Raw genomic sequence first — 27,916 nt, forward strand, 5'->3', positions numbered from 1 at the left:
ACAAATATGTTACTTTAGTGAATGGTTGAAGATGGTGCTTTGTAATGGGTTTGGATTAGTAGTCTTCTGAAACGCAAGGTTTTCTCCCTTGACGTGGAATAATGAATTTGATGTACGGATCTCTCTCGCTCTTCTTTTTCTTAATGCACGTTCATTAAATCTCTAAGAATCTTTACTCTATAATCATTGCCCTGAGAATGGACTTGGTTGCGCTTTCATATATTCCATTCCAAAGGCATTTTAAGATTCACGTTTCACATGCTTTGAACACTTGGCCGTCTATAGTACATACATTGTTAAAGCAAGTGAACATAGAGGAAGGTACATTTTTTTACTTTCAAAACGGTTCACCATATGAATTGATTTTCCAAATTAAATTCACTTTTTGTACATCTGTGTTAAATACACAGTGAATGGGGGTGATCCAGCAGTAAATGGTTAAAAAACATCAGACAAGCCTCGAGTGCGAAATCCAACATGTTTGAGATTGGCAGTTTCTGGTGTTCAATTCCAGTCAAAATGGCATGTGATGGAGCCTGTATACAAAACCTCCCCCAGCATTTAAAAGGAGAGGATACAGAAAGAGTTTCTGACAAAGCAGCTACAGTGGCATTGGCACAATGTCAATTTCCAAACACAGGCTACCTGTCCTTTAATCTCAGCTACAGAGATGGTGCCCCCACCTTGAGGCCCGAGACAGATGAATCCATACAGAAGAGGAGGTTGTGGAATCCTTGCGCATAACCCCTGAAATAGATCAGCTCACTTTTTTCCCCCCAATGCAGCAGGGATATTGTATTTATTTACTTTAAACTTAAAGAAGTTACAATTAACAGAAAGTATTCATATGAACTTGGCATCATTAAAACATCAGTGTCATTCAAGTGCCAAAGAAAAAAAAATAAAATTAAATTAAATAAAAAAAGATTCATAGGGTACAGCAGTGGGCCCACATGGTTTGTTCAGGGGGACTTTGTATTAAAGGGGGCTCTGCCAAGCTGAGAATCATGGGGTTGCCATCCACAAAACTCTGAGGGCAGGAATCCCAACACCCCAAACTCTAACCTGACTGGTACCCATTTTTTTTTCCAACTTGACTACAATTATTAATAGAGCACCACTAACTACACACAAGCCCTTTCTAACAAATACCTTTAGAAACACATTCTTTAAAACAGCAGCATTTTGTATGTATGGAATTATTGTGAATGTTCCCCATTTTCTCCTACTTATTTTCTCAAGTGGGAACGTCAAACACCTAGATGCTGTGGATTCCGATTCCTAGAATTCTATGCTCAGCTGAACTGAATCAATGTTGGCTACCTATGATCTAGATATTTATAAGACTTGTTTCTGCTGCCTCTGCAAAGTGCTATAGCTAGAGAGTTTGTCATATCTATGGCACAGATTCAGCGTTCCACAGAGACAAGTTGTCTGACGAGACTCCTACACACAATGATTCTCTATCGGGAGGTTATTAATTAGACCCACACTTTCTTGATCCAAATGTGTTTTTGTCATAAGATGAAAGAGATGAGAGTAAACCGTATAAAATGTTATATTTTATATAAAACGGGAGTGTTGTTTAATTTTCTTTACAACACTTAAAAAGATGGTCCAGATTATGGGGTTAATTACAATCCAAAGACCGTATTCTATCACATTTTCTAAATTTCAGAAATGAGTGCAAGCAAGCTTTTTGTAGGTAAACTCCCAATTAATACATGCATGGAAAAAAAAATCATGCATATAATTAGGAGTATATCTACTAAACAGTGATTTCTTTTTTGTTCATATGGGCAGTGGAGTGTTCTTTAATGTGATCTCTCAAGCTTAAATGCTTAAAATAGTGTATAGTGTTTTGATCTGATAATGCAAAACTGTTGGCGAAAAATATTAGAATTGCGAGACTGATCGCCTGCAATATTCTGTACAATCACAAGAATATAACTGAAGAGTTAATCAGGCTACCATATATGGCAGTACCAACAACCTTCCTCTCTAGTTCTGGAATATGTTTTGATTGCCAACTTCAGGAAGAAAAAAATAGTTACAATAAAAAGTAGTGGAGGACGCTGGATTGAAATCATGCCCTAAAGACAATAGATCATCTGTAAATGAATGAATGAATAAATATTCTACATGGAGACCTCCCCAACTGCATTCATAGTATGCATCAGCTCTGCTTACAGTCTTGGTCTATTTAAGTTATGAAAACAAAATATATACACACTGTTTGCATCATTAACTAGTGACTAAGACATGGACTAAATCTTTGTATTCGGCATGTGGAAGTTGTGGTATGACATAATACAGGAATGTTCTTGAAACCACCCTGATTGAAACCAATACATTGTTACTGTGAAAGGAACACGTTAAAGAAGCACTAACTTTAAAACATATTGTTTACCTTAGATCTGCCCCTTACTTGTTTAGACACAGAGTCTCAACTTTGTTGCAAGTTTTCTTTTCTTTTTTTTTTTTTTAAAGCCAATTATCTGTAATGCAGTGCCAGGGCAGTCCTTCTGTGAGAACAGTCACAATGCTTTCTGTCCAATTCAATACTTTTCACACAGAAGTACTGAATTCTTACAAAGTCATGATATTGCGTCTAAAATCAAAAGTCTTAAACAGAAAGTGTATTTAGTGGCTGTCTGCATTCTCAGCCACATGTAAATATTGCCATTTCCCTCAAATGGCAATGTGTCACATTGCCAGAGAAAATAGGCAGCAGCCATGAACCAAAACCACTACATTAAGATATAGCGTGGTTGGTGAAGTTCAGCATACTGTCCACAGATGAGATATATAGTGTATATATTTTACAAAAGACAAATTACCGGTACTAGATTCTGCAATTACAACAAATAGTTAAGTCCATGGAAAGGCAGCTAAACAGATCTGAAACTTTTTTTGCAGAAACTAGGATTACTGGATGTGGGACTTGGCGCATGTTACCACTGTCAAAATTTACTGCCACATAAACACGCAGATATACCTTTCCTAGCTTTGCAACTCTGATTTTTTTTTTTTAATTTATTTTTTTTAGATGAAACACTGGGTTCTAAGAAAAGGACTTGCCAATTAAAAGGGGGAAACTTGGGATATATACCTCACAGTAGCTGGAGTACCGAAAAGATATTTAAATGTAGCATAAAAGAGAACTGGCAACCACTGATGGAACAAAACAACATGTTTGTTAGCCACCTGAAGAACACGCTGGCACAAAGGAGGCACAGTAAATGTTGAAACGGAGAAGGAGGAGGTTTTAATATACGTTTTTAAGGAAGTGATAGGCCTAAACTCAAGCCAAAAGCCTTTCCCTCCATTATCCATGGCTAATATCAGACAGACAGAAGAACAAGGTGCAGGTACAGCAACCCTACAAAAAGACCAGGCCAATTTTACATTTTGTGATGTGGAGGACATCGTGGGAGTTTGGAGACAGGTCTGAATCTAATAAGATATCCTATAGTGGTGATCAGTCTGGTCTAAATGAAATGTTTCGATAGAACACTATAGCTACGAACAATAATTTGAGCCCATAGGCAGCAAGACCATGCTAAAGCTGCAGATGAATAAAAATAAATACAAAATATACAAAATTTCAGGTAATGTTTTAGCTCTGTTAAATGCTAAAAGCTTTGCAGAACCCTACATGTCACATATTAAAATAAAAGTACTGACATGGTTATTTGCTAAACAAAATTTGGTCAGGAATTACCTATTTTAGGCTACAATACCACACAAGGAATAATGGCAGACATGAAGATTTGCAAGTAAAATCTAAAATGGAACCAATTTTAAAAGAAATGACACTCCACAGTCCAAATAAAAAAATTATACAGGGATGTGGAGATTATGTACACACATTACTGAACACAAATACACACACCAGTTAAGCCATAAGACTTGCTTTTCCCACCAAATCTCACTTTAACAGTGCTCTCACTACTGCAAGGGATTCTGGGTAGGCATATGCAAATGAGCTCAACAAAGAATACGCATACATACATTTGTATATTATATTTGGATTAGCCATATTAGTCCAGTAGACAAGATGCCAAAATACACACACACACACACAAGATCACTATTTAACCCCTTCAGGACCGGCCTGTTTTTGCGATGTTTGTACGTTAAGGACCAGAGCAGTTTTAACACTTTTGTGGTGTTTGTGTTTAGCTGTAATTTTCCGCTCTCTCATTTACGGTTCCCATACAAGTTATATATTGTTTTTTTCAGGACAAAAGGGGCTTTCTTTACATACCATTATTTGTATTATGTCCAATATTGTATTTAAAAAAAATAATAAAATATGGTGAAAAATTTAAAAAAAAAAAACATGTTTTTGGACTTTTACTTGAAAAATCTTTTACTTATCTACAAAAGCTAATGAAAAAAACTGCTAAATTGATTCAAAATTTTGTCCCGAGTTTAAAAACACCCAGTGTTTACATGCTTTATTGCTTTTTTTTGCAAGTTATAGGCCTATAAATACAAGTAGGAAATTGCTGTTTCAATATATATATATTTTAAATGTATCAATAGTGACCTAGTTATCTGTCATAAATCCCCGAAACACACCTAACATGTACATATTTTTTTAAAGTAGACAACCCAGGGTATTCAAAATTGGGTATGTCCATTTTTTTTTAGTAGCCACTTAGTCACAAACACTGGCCAAAGTTAGCATTTATATTTGTTTGTGTGTTAAAAATGCAAGAAACGCTAACTTTGGCCGGTGTTTGTGACTAAGTGGCTACTAAAAAAGGCTGAACATACCCCATTTGCAATACCTTGGGTTGTCTTCTTTTGCAAATGGTATGCCATCATGGGGCTAATTCTCATTCCTTGGCTACCATACGCTCTCAAAGGCAACCTAACCAATCCGACAAATTTCAATAAAAAAAAAAAAGTAAAATCAAGCCTTATATTTGACCCTGTAACTTTCACAAACACTATAAAACCTCTACATGGGGGGTACTGTTATACTCAGGAGACTTCGCTGAACACAAATATTAGTGTATCAGAACAGTAAAATGTATCACAGCAATAATATCCTCAGTGAAAGTGCAGTTTGTGTGTGAAAAATGCAAAAAACTTCACTTTCACTGACAATATCATCGCTGTGATATGTTTTACTGTTTTGAAACACTAATATTTGTGTTCAGCGAAGTCTCCCGAGTAAAACAGTACCCCCATGTACAGGTTTTAGGGTGTCATAGAAAGTTACAGGGTTAAACACAGTGCTAGCAAATTAAATTATCTGGACTTTCGGCCTGGGTTGGCAGGCAGGTCCCTCAAATTGCAATCATTAAAATTACTTAATTAGGTAAAAATATTACATAAATACACATGTAGAATTTTAATATATATACATATTTATATATTTGACGTCTACGTGTATATTTATGAAATTATTTATGTAATTATGTATATGGACATATGTATATTTCGTATTGTTTTTATTTATTTATACATAGATATATATCATTACATTCTAAGTATATTTTGATATAAATATATATATATATATATATATATATATATCAAAATACTGTTAGAATAAAATTGCATATATAAATATTTTTATAATTATTAAAAATTATTTTTATTTTTTGTTATTTATTTTTATTAACATATTATTTGTATTTTATAATAATATATATATACCATATATATAGCAATTATATATATATTGTATATATTCGTGTGTAATTTAAATATAAGTGTATTTTTATATTAATATACGTATATATAAATATAAAAATACACTTAATATGACATTATATATATGATACATATACATATATTATATATAGATATAATACATGTATATATATCATATATATATATATATATATATATATATATATATATATATATATATATACACACATATTGTTTATTTATTTTTACACTGATTTTACACTATTTTTTTTTTACTTTATTTTTTGGATTTTTCACTTGCAGGGAGACTGCCTGTCAGCACAGACAGTCCCCCTGCAGGCAGATACACAGACACCTATTGCGGTCATGTGATCGAGTGATCGAGTGATCACATGGCCGTGGGGTCCTGATCTGCCGAGGGGGGACTGCCCGGGCAGACAGGCAACCCCCCTGGACCGGGTGGAGCACTGATCGCCGCCGTGGGACCGACGGCGATCAGGTAAGTAGCCCCAGACCGTTATGACGGTCCTGAACCGTCAGCGGTCCTGAAAGGGTTAATAGATATATCCCCAATAAAAACATGCATGCATTTAATTATACATATTTTAAATTGGGGTATAACCAAGTCTTGTCTAAAGCCTATAGTCAAGCTCTTCCCTACTAACCCCACCCAGATTTTCTGTGGTTGTCCAGTCACAGACTTCACAATGCAACTCAATAAGAAGTCTTTGCAAGGTACTCTAAGCATTTGCGGCCTCCTGAGTTTAGCTTCACTGAGCTAACAAAACCAGGAAGTAACCGGAACGGTTGTCTGCTTGAAAGCCAGGAGGGTGTAAGCAGCTTAATTTATAAAAGTGCCAATTTCTATTGAAGTCTGCACCTTTGTAAAATGAAACATACTCTCTTCACATATAGAGCACTTCAGCAAGGTAAAATGCTTTAGGTGTCTGAAGCTTTCCTTTAACCCTTTAAGGACTGGACTGTTTTTGCGATGTTGTACATTTGCGACCAGGCCTCTTTTTACACTTTTGTGGTGTTTGTGTTTAGCTGTAATTTTCCGCTCTCATTTACTGTTCATATACAAATTATATATTGTTTTTTTCAGGACAAAACGGCTTGCTTTACATACCATTATTTATATAATCTCATGTAATTTAATAAAAAAAAAAATATGAAAATGTAAAAAAAAAAAAATACATGTTTTTTTACTTTTACTTGAGAAATCTTTTACTCATCTACAAAAGCGAATAAATAAAACGGCTAAATAGATTCTAAATTTTGTCCTGAGTTTTAACCCATTAAGGACTGAGCCAAATGTACAAGTTGTGAACAAAAACAAAACGTAAACAAAACCTGGCATTTGCGCTATATGTCTGTCCAACCGTAATTTACCTCTTTCATATTAAATGCACCCCCCCTTATTATATATCATTTTATTCAGGGGAAACAGGGCTTTCATTTAATATAAAAAAAAATTAGCTATGAAACATAATTTAATATGAAAAAAATGGGAGAAAATAAGATTTTTTTTATTTTTTTCGTTCTACATGACATTTTAACTGTCAATGTCATAATACTGTTTGCTTTTACTGCAATAAAATACACATATTTGTATTCAGAAAAGTCTCACGTGTAAAACAGTACCCCCTATGTACAGGTTTTATGGTGTTTTGGGAAGTTACAGAGTCAAATATAGCACGTTACATTTGAAATTCGCCAGATTGGTTACGTTGCCTTTGAGACTGTATAGTAGCCCAGGAATTAAATTTACACCCATAATGGCATACCATTTGCATTAGTAGACAACCCAGGGTATTGCAAATGGGGTATGTCCAGTCTTTTTTAGTAGCCATTTGGTCACAAACACTGGCCAAAGTTAGTGTTAGTATTTGTTTGTGTGAAAAATGCAAAAAACGCCAATTTTGGCCAGTGTTTGTGACTAAGTGGCTACTAAAAAAGACTGGACATACCCCATTTGCAATACCTTGGGTTGTCTACTATTGCAAATGGTATGCCATCATAGGGGTAATTTTCATTCTTGGGCAACCATAGGGTCACAAAGGCAACGTAAGCAATCTGGCGAATTTTAATGTGAAAAAAATGAAACACAAGCCTTATATTTGACGCTGTAACTTTTGAAAACACCATAAAACCTGTACATGAGGGGTACTGTTGTACTCGGGAGACTTCGCTGAACACAAATATTTGTGTTTCAAAACAGTAAAAAGTAGGGGGCAGAGCCTAGCATCTAACCTGAGCGGTCGCATCTCCCTTGAGCTCCGGGTAATCGGACCTGAAATACGCGCAAAACCTGCTAAAATCAACCCTGCGGGACCCCAGACCAACCCGGACCACAATGGGACGCAAGACCAAGAAACAAAGGGCCGATAAACCTACCCTAGGTATGACCATCGGAGACATGTGGCGGCAAGCACATGGCGCCTCGCTAGACAAGATGGCGTCCTACCCCGACACCAGCTCCGATTTCTCGGATGATCACACCCTGGGGGATGGAGACCTCCTCATGCAGGAACCACACAGACCAAGAGTGACCCCAACACTAACCCCGACCGAGAAGGCCTCATCGCCAGTAACTTAAGCCGACATGCAAGAGCTGCTGGCGGGCCTCCGACGGGATATACACGCGGACGTTACCGCACTCCGCACCGACCTCCAGGGCCTGACAGGCCGCATGGGAGCTCTGGAAACAGACTCCCACAACACAATGCAACAAGTAACTCACTTGCAAACGGAACTGCAATCATTGCAGGAACACCATGCCGACCTGGAACAAAAGGTCACATCCATGGAGGACGCCAGACGGGCCACAAACCTAAAGGTTAGAGGGGTAGCAGAGACAGTGCCTGACGCGGAATTACCGCACTTTGTGAATCTTGCCCCTGAAACAAGCAAAATCAATGATAATTGAGAACTCTTTCAGGATCACTAAACCCATCAGAGCCCCTGTCGAGGCGCCTAGGGACTTGATTATATGCTTTCAGACAAGACAAGACAAAACTGCAGTGTTGAACGCCTTACGGGGACACTCATCCTTCGAGTTTGAAAACTCTTCCCTCACCTTCTTTGCAGACTTGTCAGGGGACACACTGAAGTGGCGAAAATCATTACAGCCTCTCACAACGCTGCTTCGTACACACACCATCACCTACCGGTGGAGACTGGCCCAAAAGCTGATGATCACCCACGAGAGGGCTTCGTACACGATCCACAAGCTAGAAGAAGCAGCCGCGATCCTGGGGAAACTGGGACTCCCTCCCGACGCAATCTCCAAGGCCAAGTACCACCTGGAGAACACTCCACACAACTGGGACCCGGCGACCATCACCACCTTCATACCCCGGGGGACCCAGGGGACTACGTATGCCTCGGTCACAACCTGAGGGCACAGGACAGAGACGACAATGCAGACTGCCCGCAGCAGGGGACAGACCGCACACCACTTGCTCCCAAAACGCGGTCAGGACAATCAAAGGGTAGCCGTATACCGACTGCCCGACATAAGTTTAACATATATGTTGTTTAATGTCTAAATATGTTAATGTCGTGCTTAGTTGTTTTTATTTAAATATTTAGTTCACTACTCATACACCCGCCGCTAACCCACGGCTTCAAGGGACCCACACCGGCCTGCAACGGTCAGCTGGTTGCTGATAACCACAGACAGAAACATATAGCCTTCCCCACACGCTGACAGGCTCTTCATGTATGCACCAGCTTAATACGTATCTTTCCTTTCATAACACTGTATAAATATATATTTCACTTTGCACCTAGCGGTGACACCGCCTCGCAGACGGATTTACCTTTATGCCTACTTATAGAGGAGTATGACCCCCAAGCAGTTCCTTTACACCCGGTTGAAAAAAACATCACTTTAACGTGCCTACACATACTTTTATATAATCTAGCGGTATTAGTCAGAATTTAACTTGCACCTAGACACAGGCGCCTAATATATACCCTCTTATCCTAACTATACGACTGTACAGATCCCCATGATATACTAAGCTATAGTAATATGCCTACTTTGTTCTCATCCTGTTTTTAATCTTTTTATACCTCATAGCCACTCGATGTCTGCACTACCACACAGCACAACACTCCCTGTCAATACCTCTTTAAAATATTCAGCGCTCGCTTAGGAGTCTTTTATATATAAATTTTAGAGCTTCATGCTTCTTGCCTAATTAGTCTTCCAAACTAACTACCATGTAGCATGTCTACCTCACTATATTTGTTATTTTATTTTATCTTTAATATTTCTATTTCTGCAAAACTCAGAATAAGCGAACATGCACTCATCACTCTCTTATGTTATCTTGTTTTGACGGCGAACCACTTTTTACTTAAAAATGTGCAAGTCTTCCTCATGCCATACTCATGTTATATTGTTTTTATGTATTCGCGCTTGAGACTGCTGTTATGGCACTTCGAGCTCTGTTGTACTCACCTGCACGACAAAAATAAAGAATAAAAAAAAAAAAAACAGTAAAAAGTATTGCAGCAATAATATTGTCCGTGTAAGTGCTGTTTGTGTGTGAAAAATGCAAAAAATGTCACTTTTACTGGCGATATCATCGTTGTAATAAATTTTACTGTTTTGAAACACTAATATTTGTGTTAAGCGAAGTCTCCCGAGTAAAACATTACCCCCCATGTACAGGTTTTATGGTGTCTTGGAAAGTTATAGGGTTAAATATAGTGCTAGCAAATTAAATTCCCTATACTTTCGGCATGGGTTGTCAGGCAGGTCCCGCTAATTGTAATTAATTAGGATACCTAATTATGTAAAAATATTACATAAATATATATATATATTGATATATACGTATATATTTATGTATATAGATATATATATTATTTCGTTCTACGTGTATTTTGATATAAATATATATTAATATCACAATGTAGTTAGAACAAAATAACACATCTATATATTTTTTAATTATTTATTTTTAATTATTTTTTAAATTTTATATTTTTTAAATTTTTTTTATATTATCTATAAATATATATATAATAATTATATATATATATATTTAATCAGTATCAGTCTACGTGTAATTTGAAATTAATATATATATTAATAGTAAAATACACCTAGACAGTGTATGTTTTTATATATATATATATATATATATATATATATATATATATATATATATATAAAATATGATCTAAGTATATAATTTTTTTTTTTACACCGATTTAACTTTTTTTTTTTATTTGATTTCAGCCAGCAGGGGGACTAACTGTAATTACAGTTAGTCCCCCTGCTGGCAATGCAGCAACCAGCTATCCCGGCCATGTGATTGTGAGGTCCTCGCAAGGACCTCACTCTCACATGGCTGGGGGGGCTGCTGGAGGGCGGACGTGCCGTGGGGGGCTCCCTGGGAGTCCCCCCAACCGTGATCGCCGGCGTGAGATCGCCGGCGACCGGTTAAGTAAGAAAAAAACGGAGGGCGTACAATTACGCCCGGCAGCATTTAGAGCCGCTTTAAAAAGGACGTAATTGTACGCCCTTCGGTCTTAAGGGGTTAAAATACCCAGTGTTTACATGCTTTTTTGCAAGTTATAGGGCTATAGGTACAAGTAGGATATTGCGGTTTCAAAACATACATTTTTTCAAATTTATCAATAGTGAAATTGTAACATTATTATCTGTCAAAAATCTCTGAATACCACCCCACATGTACATATTTTTTTAAAGTAGACAACCCAGGGTATTCAATATAGGGTATGTCCAGTCTTTTTTAGTAGCCACCTAGTCGCAAACACTGGCCAAAGTTAGCGTTCAGATTTGTTTGTGTGTGAAAAAAGTAAAAAACTAAATAGAACGCTAATTTTGTCCAGTGTTTGTGACTAAGTGGCTACTAAAAAAAGACTGGACATACCCCATTTGCAATACCTTGGGTTGTTTTCTTTTGCAAATGGTATGCCATCATGGGGGTAATTCTCATTCCTAGGCTACCATACGCTCTCAAAGGCAACGTAACCAACCTGGCAATTTTCAATGTAAAAATATTTGACCCATATATTTGACCCTGTAACTTTCAAAAACGCAATATAATCTGTACATGGGGGCTACTGTTATACTCGGGAGACTTTGATGAACACAAATATTAGTGTTTCAAAACAGGAAAACGTACAACAATATCATCAGTAAAAGTGCTGTTTGTGTGTGAAAAATGCAAAAAAAAGTCACTTTCACTGACAATATCATCGCTGTGATAGGTTTTACTGTTTTGAATCACTAATATTTGTGTTCAGTGAAGTCTCCCGAGTAAAACGGTACCCCCCATGTACAGGTTTTAGGGTGTCATAGAAAGTTACAGGGTAAAATACAGTGCTAGCAAATTAAATTATATGGAATTTCGGCCTGGGTTGGCAGGCAGGTCCCTCAAATTGCAATTAATAAAATTACTAAATTACTTAATTATGTAAAAATATTACATAAATACGCATGTAGAATTTAAATATATATGCATATTTATATATTTGAAGTCTACGTGTATATTTATATAATTTTGTATATGGACATATGTATATTTCGTATTATTTTTATTTATTTACATATACATAGATATACAATTTCATTCTAAGTGTATTTTAATTTAAACATATATAGTTTAATATCAAAATACAGTTAGAATAAAATTTCATATAGATATGTAATTTTTTTTAAATTTTTATTTTTTTTTTAATTTAATTTACTTATTATTTGTATTTTATAATATATAATATATATTATATATATACACACGTGTGTAATTTAATTATAAGTTGTTTTTTTTATATTAATATATGTACATATTACGTAATATAAAAATACACTTAAAGAATTTGAAAAATGGAAAATCTCCCTAGGGAGATTTAGAGCTGGCAAAGGAGAGTTTAGACAACTATAGTGAGTGAACACATATAAATCCTAGTAGATATGGAGTATATATAGGAGGGAGTGAGAAGCAAAAAATGCTCCCCTGTACCAATTATAGTGCCCTTGTAAAGAAAAAAATGAGAGATGTCTTTATTAAAAATCTTAATAGCAAGGGATCACTAGATTAAATTCCCCCTAAATGGCCGATAATAATATATACAGTTACCGTAAAGAATATTGCCAGGGGTAGAGAAGATTCCCTCCAAATATAAGAGTGTAGGCAGTAAGAGAGAGAGACAGGAGTGGAAGTTAGATATAATGTTTCTATCTAAAAAGCCTGAAAAAGGTAAATGTATCTATCAATGCCGCTACTCCTTCTCATAGCTCATATCCAGTAGTATTGTACTAGTAAGTGGTCTGAAACAGCTTCTTGGGGGGGTCTAAGAAGAAACACCTCTAAGCTAGCCCCTAGTATCCTGTAACACATTCAAGGGTGTTCTAACTACAGCTGGATACAGGCGATAAAATTGCTGCCTAGTCTTGAATGATGGGTCTTGCAATCTTTGCTGGACCAAACCCAGGAAGTCCTTCTAGTTGCGGTCAGACTGACAGCCAGTAGAGGTAGTCATAAGCAGCAGTGTAAACACTAAAAATTTTCAGAAAAAGCAGTATTTACACTGCCGACCCTGCAGGGACAGGCTACATTCCCCAGTGGTTCTGTGACTATAGTTTCCTTTAATCTGTTTATATACCAGATTTGTAAACCCCCAAGCTTTCAAGTTTAATTTAGAGAATGCTGCAACAATTTTCTTTTTCTTATACCAGATGCCAGAAATAAAGGGTGAGAAAGGAATGTGAAACTGCACCTGGAATGTAGCTCACAAAAGATCATTTTTTCACACCACTGCCTTTAAACTAACACAATAGATTACATGGGTTACTCTTTAATCCCAAAATACACTTAGATGTCGTGGTTTATTTAATAACAGTATAAGACTGGTCTGTGCAGCTTCAGCTGTGCCGTTTGTCAGAGAAGGAAGACTTGAGACAGGAAGAAAAACACAGACAGGTGACTGTCTCCCTCCCCTGTGTGTGTGTGTGTGTGTGTGTTTACACAGGGATTCCGCTAATGATTTAAGCTCTTTAGATGCATGTGAGAGCAGGCACAGAATGTAAACAGCCGAAACAAAAAATAAATAAAAAAAATCAGACATCTCACAGAAAGGCATAGTGATATGTCCATCTATTTAACATATGTCGATCACAAGTCATCATATGAGAAACTGGTCAATAACAAAATAGCAAGGAGAGTAACACGAGATATGAAAAATTTGCTGTAAACAACATACACTAAATTGTAAAATATTTAAACTCCAAAGCTGCTGCTAAGGATGAATTCATTACAAAACAAAAAGGGTTAAGTTAAATATGCTCAATAAACAAAAGAATGCACACCAACTATTATTACTTCATATAAATAAAGAATAATCCTTATTACTTAAAAGATATCCCTCGAGAAAGGCACGGTTTTGGTGCCAAAACGTTGGGGGTTCCTTTTTTGACACATGTCCATTTCTGGTAGGCTATATGTAAATTATAGGCAGCTGATTTTGTGTTGAAGCCTTTTTCACATCTATGGCTATGTCTAATGTGACTATTGTATATGCATTGATTCTTGAAGTAATAAAGATTATTCTTCATACCTAGTAATAGTTGGTGTGCATTCCTTTTTTTTTTATTGATGCTTATGACATTTAGGGAAGTGTCTCTTTAAGGTTGCAGTTATTGTAACATATTCTCTGTGGATGTATATTTTGTAATAAATTAAATATGCTACCTAGCTTCAGGTTGATTGGCACATTAACCAATTATGCCTGCTACAAATTTGTCTGAATGATAGGAGATATGGGTCAAAATGGTTTGTTTGCAGACAAAAAATGCTTTGTGACAACAACACAGTCAAGCAGTTAAAATATTGTGCCTAAATAAACCCTATGAAGATTTCTACAAAGGATAATAAAAAAAGTACTATGTCACTTTTGCGAAAAAGCAGCGATGGCCTACTTTGCTTCTAATGGCGTGGCTGAAACCACCAGCTAATTTTGAGCATCTGGCTTTAATAATTAAAGGGACACTATAGTCACCCACTTCAGCTCAATTAAGTGGTCTGGGTACAATGTCCCTCAGGTTTTAACCCTTCACATATAAACATAGCAGTTTCAGAGAAACTGCTATGTTTACGTAGCAGGGTTAATCCAACCTCTAGTGGCTGTCTTCCTGTCAGCTGCTAGAAACGCTTCTGCGAAGCTGGATGCGAAATGCGCATCCAGTGTGCAGAACGTCCATAGGAAAGCATTAAGAAATGCTGTCCTATGGACTGTTAGAATGCGCGCACGGCTCTTGCGGCTCCACTCTGGAGTTGACGTCGGCAGGGGAGGAGAGGTCACCAGCGCCGAGGGAGTCCGGCGCTAGATTAAGGTAAGCTGCTTCAGTGCCACGGGAGGGGGATACTGAGGGTGAGGGTCCCCCAAGGATTATATAGTGTCAGGAAAATGAGTTTGTTCTCCTGACACTATAGTGATCCTTTAAATGCTACCACTCCAAAAATCCTCTGATCTCCGTCAACTGAAAAATGTTCCTAAACCTGTAGTACAAAAGGTTTACTAAACTCTTCTATCAGGTTTCCTGGCAACAGAACATTGCATTGTTCTTTAATGGGTCATCACAAGTAGTGAGGTCTAATCAAACTAGCCACAAGAGCTCTCAATGCAGTCTAGGTTAAGGACATTGATAATGCAATCAAAGTATAAACTCCACCTTCTGGGTCAGTAATGCAGTGGAAAGAAAATAGCATGAGGACAGATTGTACAACGCATGCAGAAATTAAAAAAACAAGCAAAACATAAGTGATTGCAAAGGATAAATTGGCCTTCATTTGCTTTATTTATTTAAGAGCATATCAGTATGCTCGTTAGTTTGGAAACAGTGAAACAGACTTCTGAAATACCCCAGCTGTACCAGTCTCTTACTTACCAGTGATATATATAATGACATATGAGCAGCAACTTACAAACTAGAAGAAAGGAAAAAACTCTGTACAGCAAGAAACGTGCTGGTCGCATTGTATATATTGTTGTAAAGTCCAGCAATGTTGCAATCTAGACCAGTACTTACAAGATATATGAAATTAGATCTAATGATAAACTGCTTTAAAAACCGCATTTTCCTTCAAATGCAATTTCCTTTATTGCTGGGTTATTGTGATTTATGAGCAATTATTGTGACAAAACCGTCTTCCCAGGGGCTATTCTCCTCCACAGTTCAAGAATCCGTACTTTAAATTGGCGAATACCGACCACCCCCCTGGCTCATTAAGTACAAAGTAAACTACAAGAACCAAGTGCTCTCTCTGTGTGGCCGCCGTTCTTATAACCGAACAACACGTGGTGGAAAAACCGGTGGGCATCTTGTCGCACGAAAGCAGGCAGCGGGACTTGGTCGTCGAGTGTCTGCAACTCTGAAGCAGACACTCAACGACGTGTTCACCAGTAAAACTATGCAAATGCCTGCTTCTGTTCGCGGCAAGCCAGGAGAGTGATGTTTGGTACGTTTGTTCGTACGGACCTCACGAACAAACGCTACCAATGAGCCAGGGGAACAGTTCACCCTTTCTTGTGTTTTGGAACTCACGAACATGACCGATGACTACCTCTAAAACTGTGGAACTATTTTGGGCAGAAGCCTCGTGAGCAGTCGGTCAAATATTCACCCCAGTGGCGATTTGGCTGTGTTCGTAGAATCATAGCACTATTTGGACAGCTTGGGCGCTCAGATCTATAGACGGTGTTAAATATGTATTTTGGGGTGTTTTCTGTAAATTGTCGTTTTTGCTTAGTCATAGTGACATGGCATTTTGGGGACATTTTGTAGGTATGTTTATCGGAGTGTAAGGGGTGTGTTTTCTGTGTCCTTGTACTGTATATAAGCAGGCCATTGTGCCTGGATTAAGCAGATTCGTTTTACCCTTCATGAAGTCTAGGCTCATGTTTGGGGACTTGGGAGCTATAATCACTACTGCACTTGGGAGATTCTGAATGGATATATTCAGCTGGAGTACAAGGGATCCGTTACAATTATAATATACTTTCATATTGATCTTATAGTTTGAATTATCTGGTGTTCACCAGGCATTATAGGGAATTACAGTTTATTGTATTGTTAATGATGCTTGGAGTTTTGCTTTAAATACACCAGATGCAGATCTAGAGATTCTGGCTTAAATTGAACCAGCATTCTTAGAAGTATTTGGATGATAAATTCAACTTTCGATAGATATAGATTTAATCCATCACTGTGACAATAAAAAAATAAAATAAATAATTTCTAAAAAAAAAATCACTCCCTTCTGCCAGGAATAGATTGGGCTGCTGGTCTTCACATCATACCGCTTATAAATCCTGGCACATGGATGCCCACTGAAGGTTGCAGGATGCTGCAGGGTCACTTAGAGAAAATGTCAACAATTATACTATACCTATGCTCACAGTATAATGCTATAACTAAAAAGAAAAAAAAATGTAAACAACAACTTTACAACTATACATTATATGGCAATTTAACGATCACATTTTATATGTGTAGTTTATTATAAAGTCACATCATGCTTAGTTTGTCTGACAGATACATTTTAAAGCCATATAACCACCAGCAGCTGTGTTCTACTTGTACCTGTGAAAAGCAAAAAAGAAGTGAGAGAAAAGGAAGCTAGAGGAACACTCTATAAGAGGTTAACCCATAGGCAAAAATCATTTTAAACAAACAAGAAATGAGTGTCTTATACATAAAATATAACTTTTATTAGTTCTATTAAAATTGGTGCGTTAAACAGGGATAAAATATCCAATTGTCAAATATATGTGAACCAATATTTCAATATGATAATATACCAATGTCAACTATTTAGTAAGGGTAAAAATAGATCCCATTATAGGATATTCTTAAACCTTATCCAATAACTCGAAAAAACACACATGCATCTGAATTACCTCTAGGGTCAGGTATAGTGTGTAAAAATCTGGACTTTCTGATGCAAAATTAAGACACATAAGAAATAGGAAATTCTGAAAGATTAAATAACCATAAGTTCGATCTCAAAAGGTTAAATATTAACAAAATTGGGTGGTTCTGTTCAAAAGTTTTCAGAAACCTATTCCCAGATGTATGTGCAAAACTTTGTTTTGCAATCCACAGTGGTCGAGACAGATATCTATTGCTAAATAGTTTGTGCAAAAATAGTTTCAATGTTGCATTGTTACCCGTCAGTAAACCAATGCAATGTAGCTAAAATGTAGCCTCTAAATAGAAACAGACATCCCTTCTTAATAGTATCAGATAGGGGTTACCAAATATCAAAGATTGTTAATAAAGTATCTGCCTAAAGAGGTACAATCAAACCACCTCTGTGGATCGAAAAGACCGTAATTGCTATGGGGACAATAGAATGGCTTATCAATATCTAATGGATATCGGAGTATAGCTAGATCGCTAAAGATATAAAAGAAAAGCCTTTATCGTCTGGGTATAGCAATAACGGTTAAGAAGTGTGTAACTCAGGGCATGAGATAGATATAATAAAAGATTCCAATAGTAAATGTCTCTGTAGCTCAAAAATCCCCGAGTGCCCCTGACGCGCGTTTCGCCCACAACTCATCAGAGGGGCATATTGGTATATTATCATATTGAAATATTGGTTCACATATATTTGACAATTGGATATTTTATCCCTGTTTAACACACCAATTTAAATAGAACTAATAAAAGTTATATTTTATGTATAGGACACTCATTTCTTGTTTGTTTAATACTTGTACCTGTGCACGTGTGCGAGAGCACACAATTGTGGAAGATCCTGCAAGATTCTACATCTTCCGCATTCTCAAAAGAGATGTTACAGACAACTATTGTACATTGCGCTCATAAGGATGTTACTCTCAAAATTGAAAGATATGGCATGTGAAAGTTTAACTCTTCCTTCTGCCACGTTGTGCTAAAAATCAGCACACGTTTTGCAAGACGTTTTTTGAATGAGAATCTACTGACGCTCTAGGCCAATCTGTGGCATCCAGATTCCAGCCTCGTACAAAAGCAGGAGAGGTGCAGAGCTAATCAGCACTGGATTCAACACTTTGGGGTAATACCGTTCGTTATGGTTATTTACATTAGTTTTATTATTGTTTTTGCACTCAACTGTCAATGATAATTGCAATAAATAGTTCAGAAAACATCTCTAAAACTGAAATGACAGCGCCACTTTAAACTTAAAATCTATTCTATTATCAAAAATTACAACTCCACTATCAATTTTCATTTAATTTGGCAGCTGTACCACAATACAATATTAGTCTTTTTAAATTTTGTTGCTGTAATATTTAACGTACACAATGTTTCAAAATGATGAATCTATGGTAAGAATGATACTGAAAGGGGAAAGTACCACTTTAACACCTCAATGGTCACAACTGAATCATGTATATCCCTCTTGCCGTCTATATCTCAAAGCCCACTGCTGTGAATCTCTAAGCAGTTTTGCGAGTAACAGTCACAAAATGAATGCTCCTAAAATATAATAAATAATTAACAGGCCCCACACTCTTGCTGCTAAGAGATATTGTAAGAGTATAACATATGATTCAAATTCAGACTAAATTGTGAGATTGCATAATGTGTAGCCAGTGTTGATATAGAATTGTAATAGTTTTATTAATTTCTAGTCCTTAGCATTACTACATACGGTTTCTCGAATTAGGTAGATGTTCATACCTCTTTTTGTTGCCTTTCCAACTCCTTCATGCGGATCTCTCTTGCTTCTGCTCGCGCAGCTCTTTTGGCCGCCAACCGCGCTTCTGCCTGTGAAGGGAACAGGATAAAAATTAGATCGGAGGCAAAGCAAATGCACAGAGCCCCCCAAAAAACAAATAGGCCTTATTATTTAGTAATCGGTTAGAATCCAATAGCAGCCAATGAAGATTAAACTTTTTTTTTTCTTCTTTAAAATAGGCAAACATGAACAGTATGTGAAAGTGTGAAAGTCAATTACTTTCTCATATCCATTAAACTGAATTTACGATGGTTATTAGACTTGTGCAAAAACTCATTTGAGAGGATTAATCTGAATCAAAATCCCTTTAATTCACAACCAAACTAATCACTTTACCCGTGAGATTTACCTGTGAAGTCTTATTCATTGATCTGTTTGGCTGTGGATTAAAATGATTTTGATTGGGACAAACCGTCTCAAGCTTATTTTTGCTCATATTCAATTGTTGCCACTGGTAATAAAGATGACGCTAGTATCATCTGGAGCCTTGGTTTTGATACCAAACTAGTTATTTTTGCAGACACTGGGATTTAAGATAAATTACCTTCATTTTGGAAATTCAGGCAGCTAATCTGAGAAATGTTTACTATTGGAACGATAACCATATATCTAAAGCAGGCTGAAAAATGTTTACATTCAGCAACTAAAGTAGGATTAAGTTCTACAGAAAATGGAAAGTAACACGTGAAAGACAAAAAAGATAGACAGCGACATTTTTTTTTAAAGTACGTAATCCTCCTGACACAGTAAGACATTACAGGCAAGCTTCTCTCCATTTTCAGTAATGTTATTCTCTTTCTGTAAACGTTCCCCCCCCCCCCCCCCCCAACATGACAGGGCAAATTTGAAAGAGTTGCTACAACAGTACAATTGCAGCAAAAATAAAGAGTGCATACACAAAAATATTTTTTTCCATGACATAACGAACAGTAAACGGTTAAAGCACTGGCCTATTAAAGGGACACTATAGTCACTAGAAAAAACACAGCATATTGTGATTATTCTGGTGAGTGTAATCATTCCCTTCAGGTTTTTTTGTGCAGTAAACACTGTAACACTGTCTTTTTGGGGGGGAAATGCAGTGTTTACATTACAGCCTGGTGATAACTCTACTAGCCACTCATCAGATGGCTGCTAGAGTTGCTTCCCGGGACAGTGCTGCATTGTGCGACATTCAGTCTGAGTGGAGACACTGTACTTCTCTCATTGAGATACATTGATTCAATGCATCTCTATGAGGAGATGCTGATTGGCCAGGGCTAGGTTTGGCTTGTGCTGGCTCTGCCCCTGATCTGCCTCCTTGTCAGTCTCAGCCAATCCTACAGGGAAGCATTGTGATTGGATCAGGCCACCACTTCTGATTATGTCAGAGAAAGTTCATAGGCAGAGGCAGCAGCTTCAGACTTGAACACAAGTAAGCTTTTACTATCTTTAGGGAGGCAAAGGGGGCTAGATAGTGGTTTTAACACTATAGGGTCAGGAATACATGTTTGTGTTCCTGACCCTATAGTGTTCCTTTAATTTATACAATCTTTTGTATCTCCATTTTTGTAACAAAAATAAGATGGTGTTTGTGAGGGGGCAAAATTACATAATTAGATTTCTTTGAATATCAGCAAGACATGCTACAATAAGGCATTTTCAATTAAAGGGACACTCCAGGCACCCACTTTTGCCCATTGGAGTGGTCTGGGTGCCCACTCCCATCACACTTAACCCTGCAATTGTAATTATTGCAGGTTTTATATCAGACAGCCACTAGAGGGACTTCTGGGTTCTTAAAACATTCCAATTCTAATTATTTCAATCACTCATTAGCAAGTCTCTAATCGCTACAGTAAGACAGTTAGCCAAGTGGGAAAATACCTGACTTATCCTATGAAAACACCAGTAGCAAGCCCAGTAAATATACAAATGTACATGGTTATTCACTAAAGTGAGAATTCAAAGTGAATTACAAATTTAAGGTCAGAATAGTCAAACAATAAAAAAAAGTCACCAAGTCAAATATGCTTTCAGTTCAAATACTCTGGCCTTACATTTGACACGCTTTGAATTCTCACTTTTTTAAATAACCCAGTAATATTGGGAATTGTCAGGAATTCATGGTAAACTTTATCTTTATGACCAAAATGGCCTAGAATTTGAAACTCAAATTTAATTTCTTACAATTCATACTTTAGTTGTGAGTAGTTAAAAGGAATTTTATATACGATTTATAGTACTGCATTTCTTCATGGGAAATACAATATTTGCAATGTTTGCAAAAAGGGTTTCATATTGTTTAGAAAGAAAATACCTTACATTTTATAGGGGATTTTTCTGCTATTTGTGTAATATAGACAGGTTTTAGGTCTTTCTACCAAGACAGTGTCTCCTAAGCCAAATGTTAGGGAGATTCCTGCTCTGCAAGTGTACAATGCGGATGATTGTGATAGGGATCTCCATATCAGAGTTGATTTTTTGAGTTTAGATTTTTATGTCAACAGACCAACAGACCATCATTGCTCCTTTCTAGTCTAAATCTACATTCCATGCCATGGTGCAAATCAGGGCTTTAACGCCGGAGGACAAGAAGGAACATTCTTACGTTTATGTTCCTGTAGGACTTGAACCCTGCTGGTACTGGATAGACCCAAGTATAGAGGCTTTCATCTGTAGCCTGAGGACATGACTGGAATACATTTCCAAGTCAGAAATGCTATCAGTTTGGCTACCTTGGCCTTAAATGCCGTAGAGTAGCGCAGTGCAAACCATTCAGTGAGCAGAGTGTAATGTTCTCTTTTGCTGACAAATTCTTTTTATATCTGGTTTAATTGTTGACAATTGTATTTGCATTTCTGCAGTTGGGTCGATTTCAATACTTTGTTTTTGTTGCAGATTAAAGCGAGAATCCAGTTTCACATAAGTATGTGCTGGTGAATGGCAACAGAACTCTGGGTATTCTTTGCATAAATCCCCCAAAAAGCAATAAAAGAAACTTCTTTACATTTTTGGCTTAGTTGACTGTCAGAAGTTATATTGATCATATTCTCAAAATCTACATCAGGAAAATTGGCTGGCTTGTCTTTTATGAATGGATTTCAAACCCAGTCATTATTGTTTTCATTCAAGAATGGAAAATACTGATTAATAGATGTGATTAAATGGTGAAGATGATCCACAATTTCATTGTGAATTTCATCTTCAAGCTCCATTTCTGATTATTCAAGAAAATCCTTAAGAGCTGGCAAAGCGTTCAAATTATTTTGCTCAACAGATTAGGTCCCAAACTGCAGCTTACGAGACCGTGAAAATATTTTCTCTTGCATTAAAAATATTAGTGTTTTTTCCTTGGAGTGATAAACATACGTCATTTAATTTAGTGAATATGTCTGCAAGATATGCCACTTTGGATAACCACAGAGTTTTTGTTAAGGGATCACTATATTGCCAGGAAAATAAACTCTTTTCCTGGAACTATAGTGTTAACAGGTCCCCCCCACCCTCATAGCCCCCCTCCCGCCGGACTCTAGGGGGAGGAAGGGGTTAAAGGTTTACCTTTCTCCAGCGCCGGACTTCCTCGGCGCTGGGGACTCTCCTCCCTCTTCCGCCGAATGCGCATTCTCAATGCTTTCCTATGGACGCTTGCGTCTTCTCACTGTGAAAATCACAGTGAGAAGCACAGAGGCGCCTCTAGCGGCTGTCAATGAGACAGCCACTAGAGGCTTTATTAACCCTAATGTAAACATAGCAGTTTCTTTGAAACTGCTATGTTTACAGCAGGCAGGGTTAACCCTAGATGGACCTGGCACCAAGACCACTTCATTGAGCTGAAGTGGTCTGGGTGCCTATAGTGGTCCTTTAATCGATCAGATAAGCCAAATGTATGACCCTGGAAATATGCAAACGACTCTTGATGCAATTCAAACATTGTAACAAGGACTTTACCTTGTGATAACCAATGGACTTCTGAATGCAAAAGCAGAGCAGAGTGATGACTACCCATATCTTCACATAGAATTTTAAATACAGCACAGTTTTAAGTGAGATTGCTACCAGTGCATGTCTGTGAAGAACACAGTGAGAACTGGTGCTGTTTTTTGCTACATTTCTTATTCGTGTCACAGCGCCTGCCACTTTCACAACCATTGCTTTGGCCCCATCACTGCACACATCTACACATTTGTCCTAATTTTTACTGTGTGCGTTCGTGAACTTCTGGATACAGTTAAAGATGTTCTTCTCACCAGTGGTATGAGTTTTCAAAGTTTCACAAGAAGCAAGTCTTCAATATCTGTTTGTCAAAATTATATCTAACAAAAACCAACAACATTGAAAGTCCTGCAACATCTGGGGACTGGTATAATTGCAGTGACTACCCATCACATTGATGCAGTCTAGGAATTAGTTCAGTATGGAGGTCATCAGCAAGATCATGAATACGGCACAAAACTGTGTTGTTGGAAAGTGGCACAGCTTCAATTTTTTTACGCAACTTCTCACTTAAAATACATGACACTATTTATTTTGCACATGGCTTTATTATAGATTATCCAATTGTCTGTGCTTCTCCTGCAAGTGCTATGCGGTTACTGACACTGTAAGAAGCCTCTGTGGCTTTTTCATTAGCACTTTGACATTTTTTGCTCATAAATGGTTTACTCTTCTGATACTCCTTTAGCTTTCGCTTAAAAAAGTCAATGTCTTTATCTTTGTACTCTGTGTGGTTTTGCTCAAAATGACGACATAATTTAGCAGGTGCTAATGGACTGTTTGGCCATATTTTATTGCAAAGTACGCATTGTGCAACCTTCATTTCTGGCACTTCTGGAATCCAAATGACAAGTAGCTACCATCATAATTTTCTTTGTTTGAGAAGAAGATTGGCTAGCATTGTGTGCGCTTTTCTTTGGGAGAGGGCCAGGCGGCTTGCCCTGTGTGCCGCCGAGTGCTAGGACCCTCCCGTCTGCCCGGGGAGAGAACCAGTACAGTCTGCAGCTCTGTCTCACTATATTCCATACACACACTACATCCCTTTCCCACACCTGTCATTACATACACACACACACACATATATATATATATATATATATATATATACATATATACACACACACACACACACACACAGTGGAGCTACCATCAGCCACCTACTCTACATGGATGACATCAAGCTGTATGCCAACATTAACTCATTGATCCACCTAACTAGGATATACAGCAAGGACATCGGAATGTAATTTGGACTAGTGCAAAATGTGCAAATGGATAATGGCAAAAGGTGGTAAGATGATCAGGACATAAGGAGTTGAAGTTCCAGAAATGCATGGCAACCATGAGGAAGAGGCAAGGAGGATAGCAACCTCCAAAGAGTCAGACAGGTCCTGAAGTCCGAGCTCACTGGCAAGAACAAGATCCAAGCCATCAACACATACACCATACCAGTCATCAGGTACCCAGCTGGAATAATAACCTGGTCAAGAGAAGAACTGGTCACCATGAAAGACCAGAAACCTACTCACTATGAATGGAGGATTCCACCCGAAATCCAGTACCCAGAGACTGTACACCAGCCGGAAGGAAGGAGGTCGGGGCCTGATGAGTGTCAAGGGCACAGTCCTGGATGAAACACACAGAGCATCCACAAGTACATCACGAAGTTGGCTCCCAAAGATGAACTGCTAAGGGAATGCCTGAGACTTCAACAGATCGAGGAAGTAGAAAAAGAGGAGGTTCCTTGGCAAGACAAACCTCTCCATCAGGTGTTCCACCGGCAGATAGTGGATGCGGCTCACATGACAAAATCCTACCAGTGGTTGGAAAAGGCAGGACTGAAAGACAGCACTGAGGCACTAATCCTAGCAGCATAGGAACAGGCACTCAGCACCAGATCAATAGAAGCTGGAGTCTACCACACCAGGTAAGATCCAAGGTGCAGACTATGCAAAGAGGCCTCTGAGACAGTCCAGCACCTAGTAGCCAGATGCAAGATGTTAGCAGGAGCAGCATACACAGAGAGACAGAACCAAGTTGCTGGGATTGTGTACCGAAGTATCTGCACATAATATGGATTGGACTTGCCTAAGTCCAGATGGGAGATACCACAAAGGTTAGTTGAGAATGACCGGGCTAAAATCCTGTGGAACTTCCAGACAGACAAGCAAGTGCTGGCAAACCAACCCAGCATTGTGCTGATAGACAAAGAACGGAAGACTGCAGTCGTGGTGGATGTGGCAATACCCAGTGACTATAAGATGAGGTAGAAGGAACATGAGAAGGTGGAGAAATACCAAGGACTGAAAGAAGAACTAGAAAGGATGTGGATAGTGAGGACAGTAGTAGTCCCAGATGTGATAGGAGCACTCGGGGCTGTGACTCCCAAGTTGGGGGAGTAGCTTCAACAGATTCCAGGTGGGACATCTGAGATCGCTGTCCAGAAGAGTGCAGTTCTATGAACAGCTAAGATACTGTGCAATGGTAGAGGACCCGAGAAGGAGGAATAAACATACCACCCAGGAGGGGTGTGAAATTTATATATATATATATATATATATATATATATATATATATATATATATATATACACATATACATATACTGCAAACACAGATTAAAAGGAATCCATGTTTAAAATGGAATGAGGCAAAAATGTGATTCTTTGTTAAACTAATTTGCATATGCCCACCCAGAATCCATTGCGGTTGCAACATCGCTGCAGTTTTGGGATTTCTGTGGGAAAAGCAAGTCTTATGGCTTGACTGGTGTGCAGATTTTTGTTTAACATAGTATTAACTATCCACAGACTTCAGGTGGAAGGGGTTTTCAATCACAATTTTTCCCCACCATAACCTTTTTGGATTTTGCTTCCCAAGCACTACCAAGCCTCAATAAGCAAACCAGTAACCAACCTCATGCTGATGATTTGCATTAACAATGAAACAGATGTCCATGAGTGGTTCACTGGTTTTGCATCTTTTCCTAAATTGTGTTCCAAGCAGTTGTATACTGCAAACACAGATTAAAAGGAATCCATGTTTAAAATGGAATGAGGCAAAAATGTGAGTCTTTGTTAAACTAATTTGCATATGCCAACCCAGAATCCTTTGCGGTTGCAACATCGCTGCAGTTTTGGGATTTCTGTGGGAAAAGCAAGTCTTATGGCTTGTCTGGTGTGCAGATTATTGTTTAACATTGTATTATATATATATATATATATATATACATACATACATACATACACACACACCAAAAATGTCTCAGTTCACAAATGTATCTAAAAAAAATTGTCATTTCTGGTGGTTAAAAACAATGCACTGTGAAGCCCTGTGCTTGCTACATGCATCATGTTTTTTTGCTGCAGAGTTTTTCAAGCATGGCATTGTCCTTAATGATGATCATCTGCCTTTATACCTAACTGATCAATGGAAGTTTGCGAAGCCCCTGTGAAATGATAGATAGCTGAGGTCGGTATGGGGAGCAAGGAGAGGAGGAAAAGGTGTGCCATGTCTGAGAGAAACCACCCCCCACCACCACTTGCTTTTGCAGTATAGGAAGGAAGAGGGCTAACATGACATCACATTTCATTAACACCGGAAACCTCTGTGGAGAAGTGAATCAATGACAAACACAGGAACGTGCACCCACACATGCTTACAGATATAGAACATGCACAAGCATACAGAAATATAGCAATCAACTTTTTCTTTTCCTACAAGCAAGTAAGGAGCAGAGCATACATAGGACAAAACGCTTATGGTGGGATTTAGGTAGTCTGAGCATCATGGGAAATAAGGGCCAAAAAAAAAATTCCTGTGCCAAAGTTAGAAATCACTGGTACAAAAACACACACACGAGTATGAAAGCTAGTACGATGACACATGGATAATACAAGTTTTAACATAGCTGAAGATGTGACATCTTCTATAGGGGGGAAAAAAATAAAAATACCTGCTCACTTTTAAATTTTTACTTAAGACATTTTTTTTTTTTTAAAGGGCATAAAATGTACACACTCTAAAAGATAAAGATATGGTTTGCCTCTGATCCAAGAATACTGCCCTAGATCACGTATTAGAGCACCAGCACAACTTTCTTAGAGATAAGATTTGAGTGCACACTTTCTGCATGAATATAATACAATAACAATACTTTTCACAAATGTACTTGACACTGCCTACCTATGACACTAGGTAGCTAGCTACATATGTCACTTTCGTTATCAAAGTTCTATGTTTGACTGCACATGCCAATTTGTTTAAAAGCTGGCTGTAGTGGTTATGATGCCGGCAGTAACACCATTTAATGGTTTGATCTTTTACCTGGGAACTGCCAGACGCTACTTCCCTCCTCCACTAGCTGCTTGGGAACTTCCAGATGGAGGAAAGATGTCGCACCTGGAGGACCCTATGTAAGAAATCAAACGATTAAACAGTAGGACTTCTTACAATTAATGGGGTTGCGTCAGGGACACTCACGGCAACCTAACC

At 37.8% G+C, this 27,916-nt stretch overlaps 1 protein-coding gene across 15 annotated transcripts in view; it reads right to left on the minus strand.

The window, feature by feature from the left end:
* The window catches only part of LRRFIP1 (LRR binding FLII interacting protein 1), a 153,910-nt gene that overhangs the window by 59,550 nt on the left and 66,444 nt on the right, over positions 1-27,916 (minus strand). For all 15 annotated transcript variants that reach the window (XM_063429997.1, XM_063429996.1, XM_063429983.1 and 12 more), the window contains one exon: positions 19,391-19,477. In XM_063429997.1, coding sequence (XP_063286067.1) covers positions 19,391-19,477 — 87 coding nt within the window. The remainder of the gene's footprint in view (positions 1-19,390; positions 19,478-27,916) is intronic.

Source organism: Pelobates fuscus, chromosome 8 (assembly GCF_036172605.1).
Source record: "Pelobates fuscus isolate aPelFus1 chromosome 8, aPelFus1.pri, whole genome shotgun sequence".
Classification (NCBI taxonomy): domain Eukaryota; kingdom Metazoa; phylum Chordata; class Amphibia; order Anura; family Pelobatidae; genus Pelobates; species Pelobates fuscus.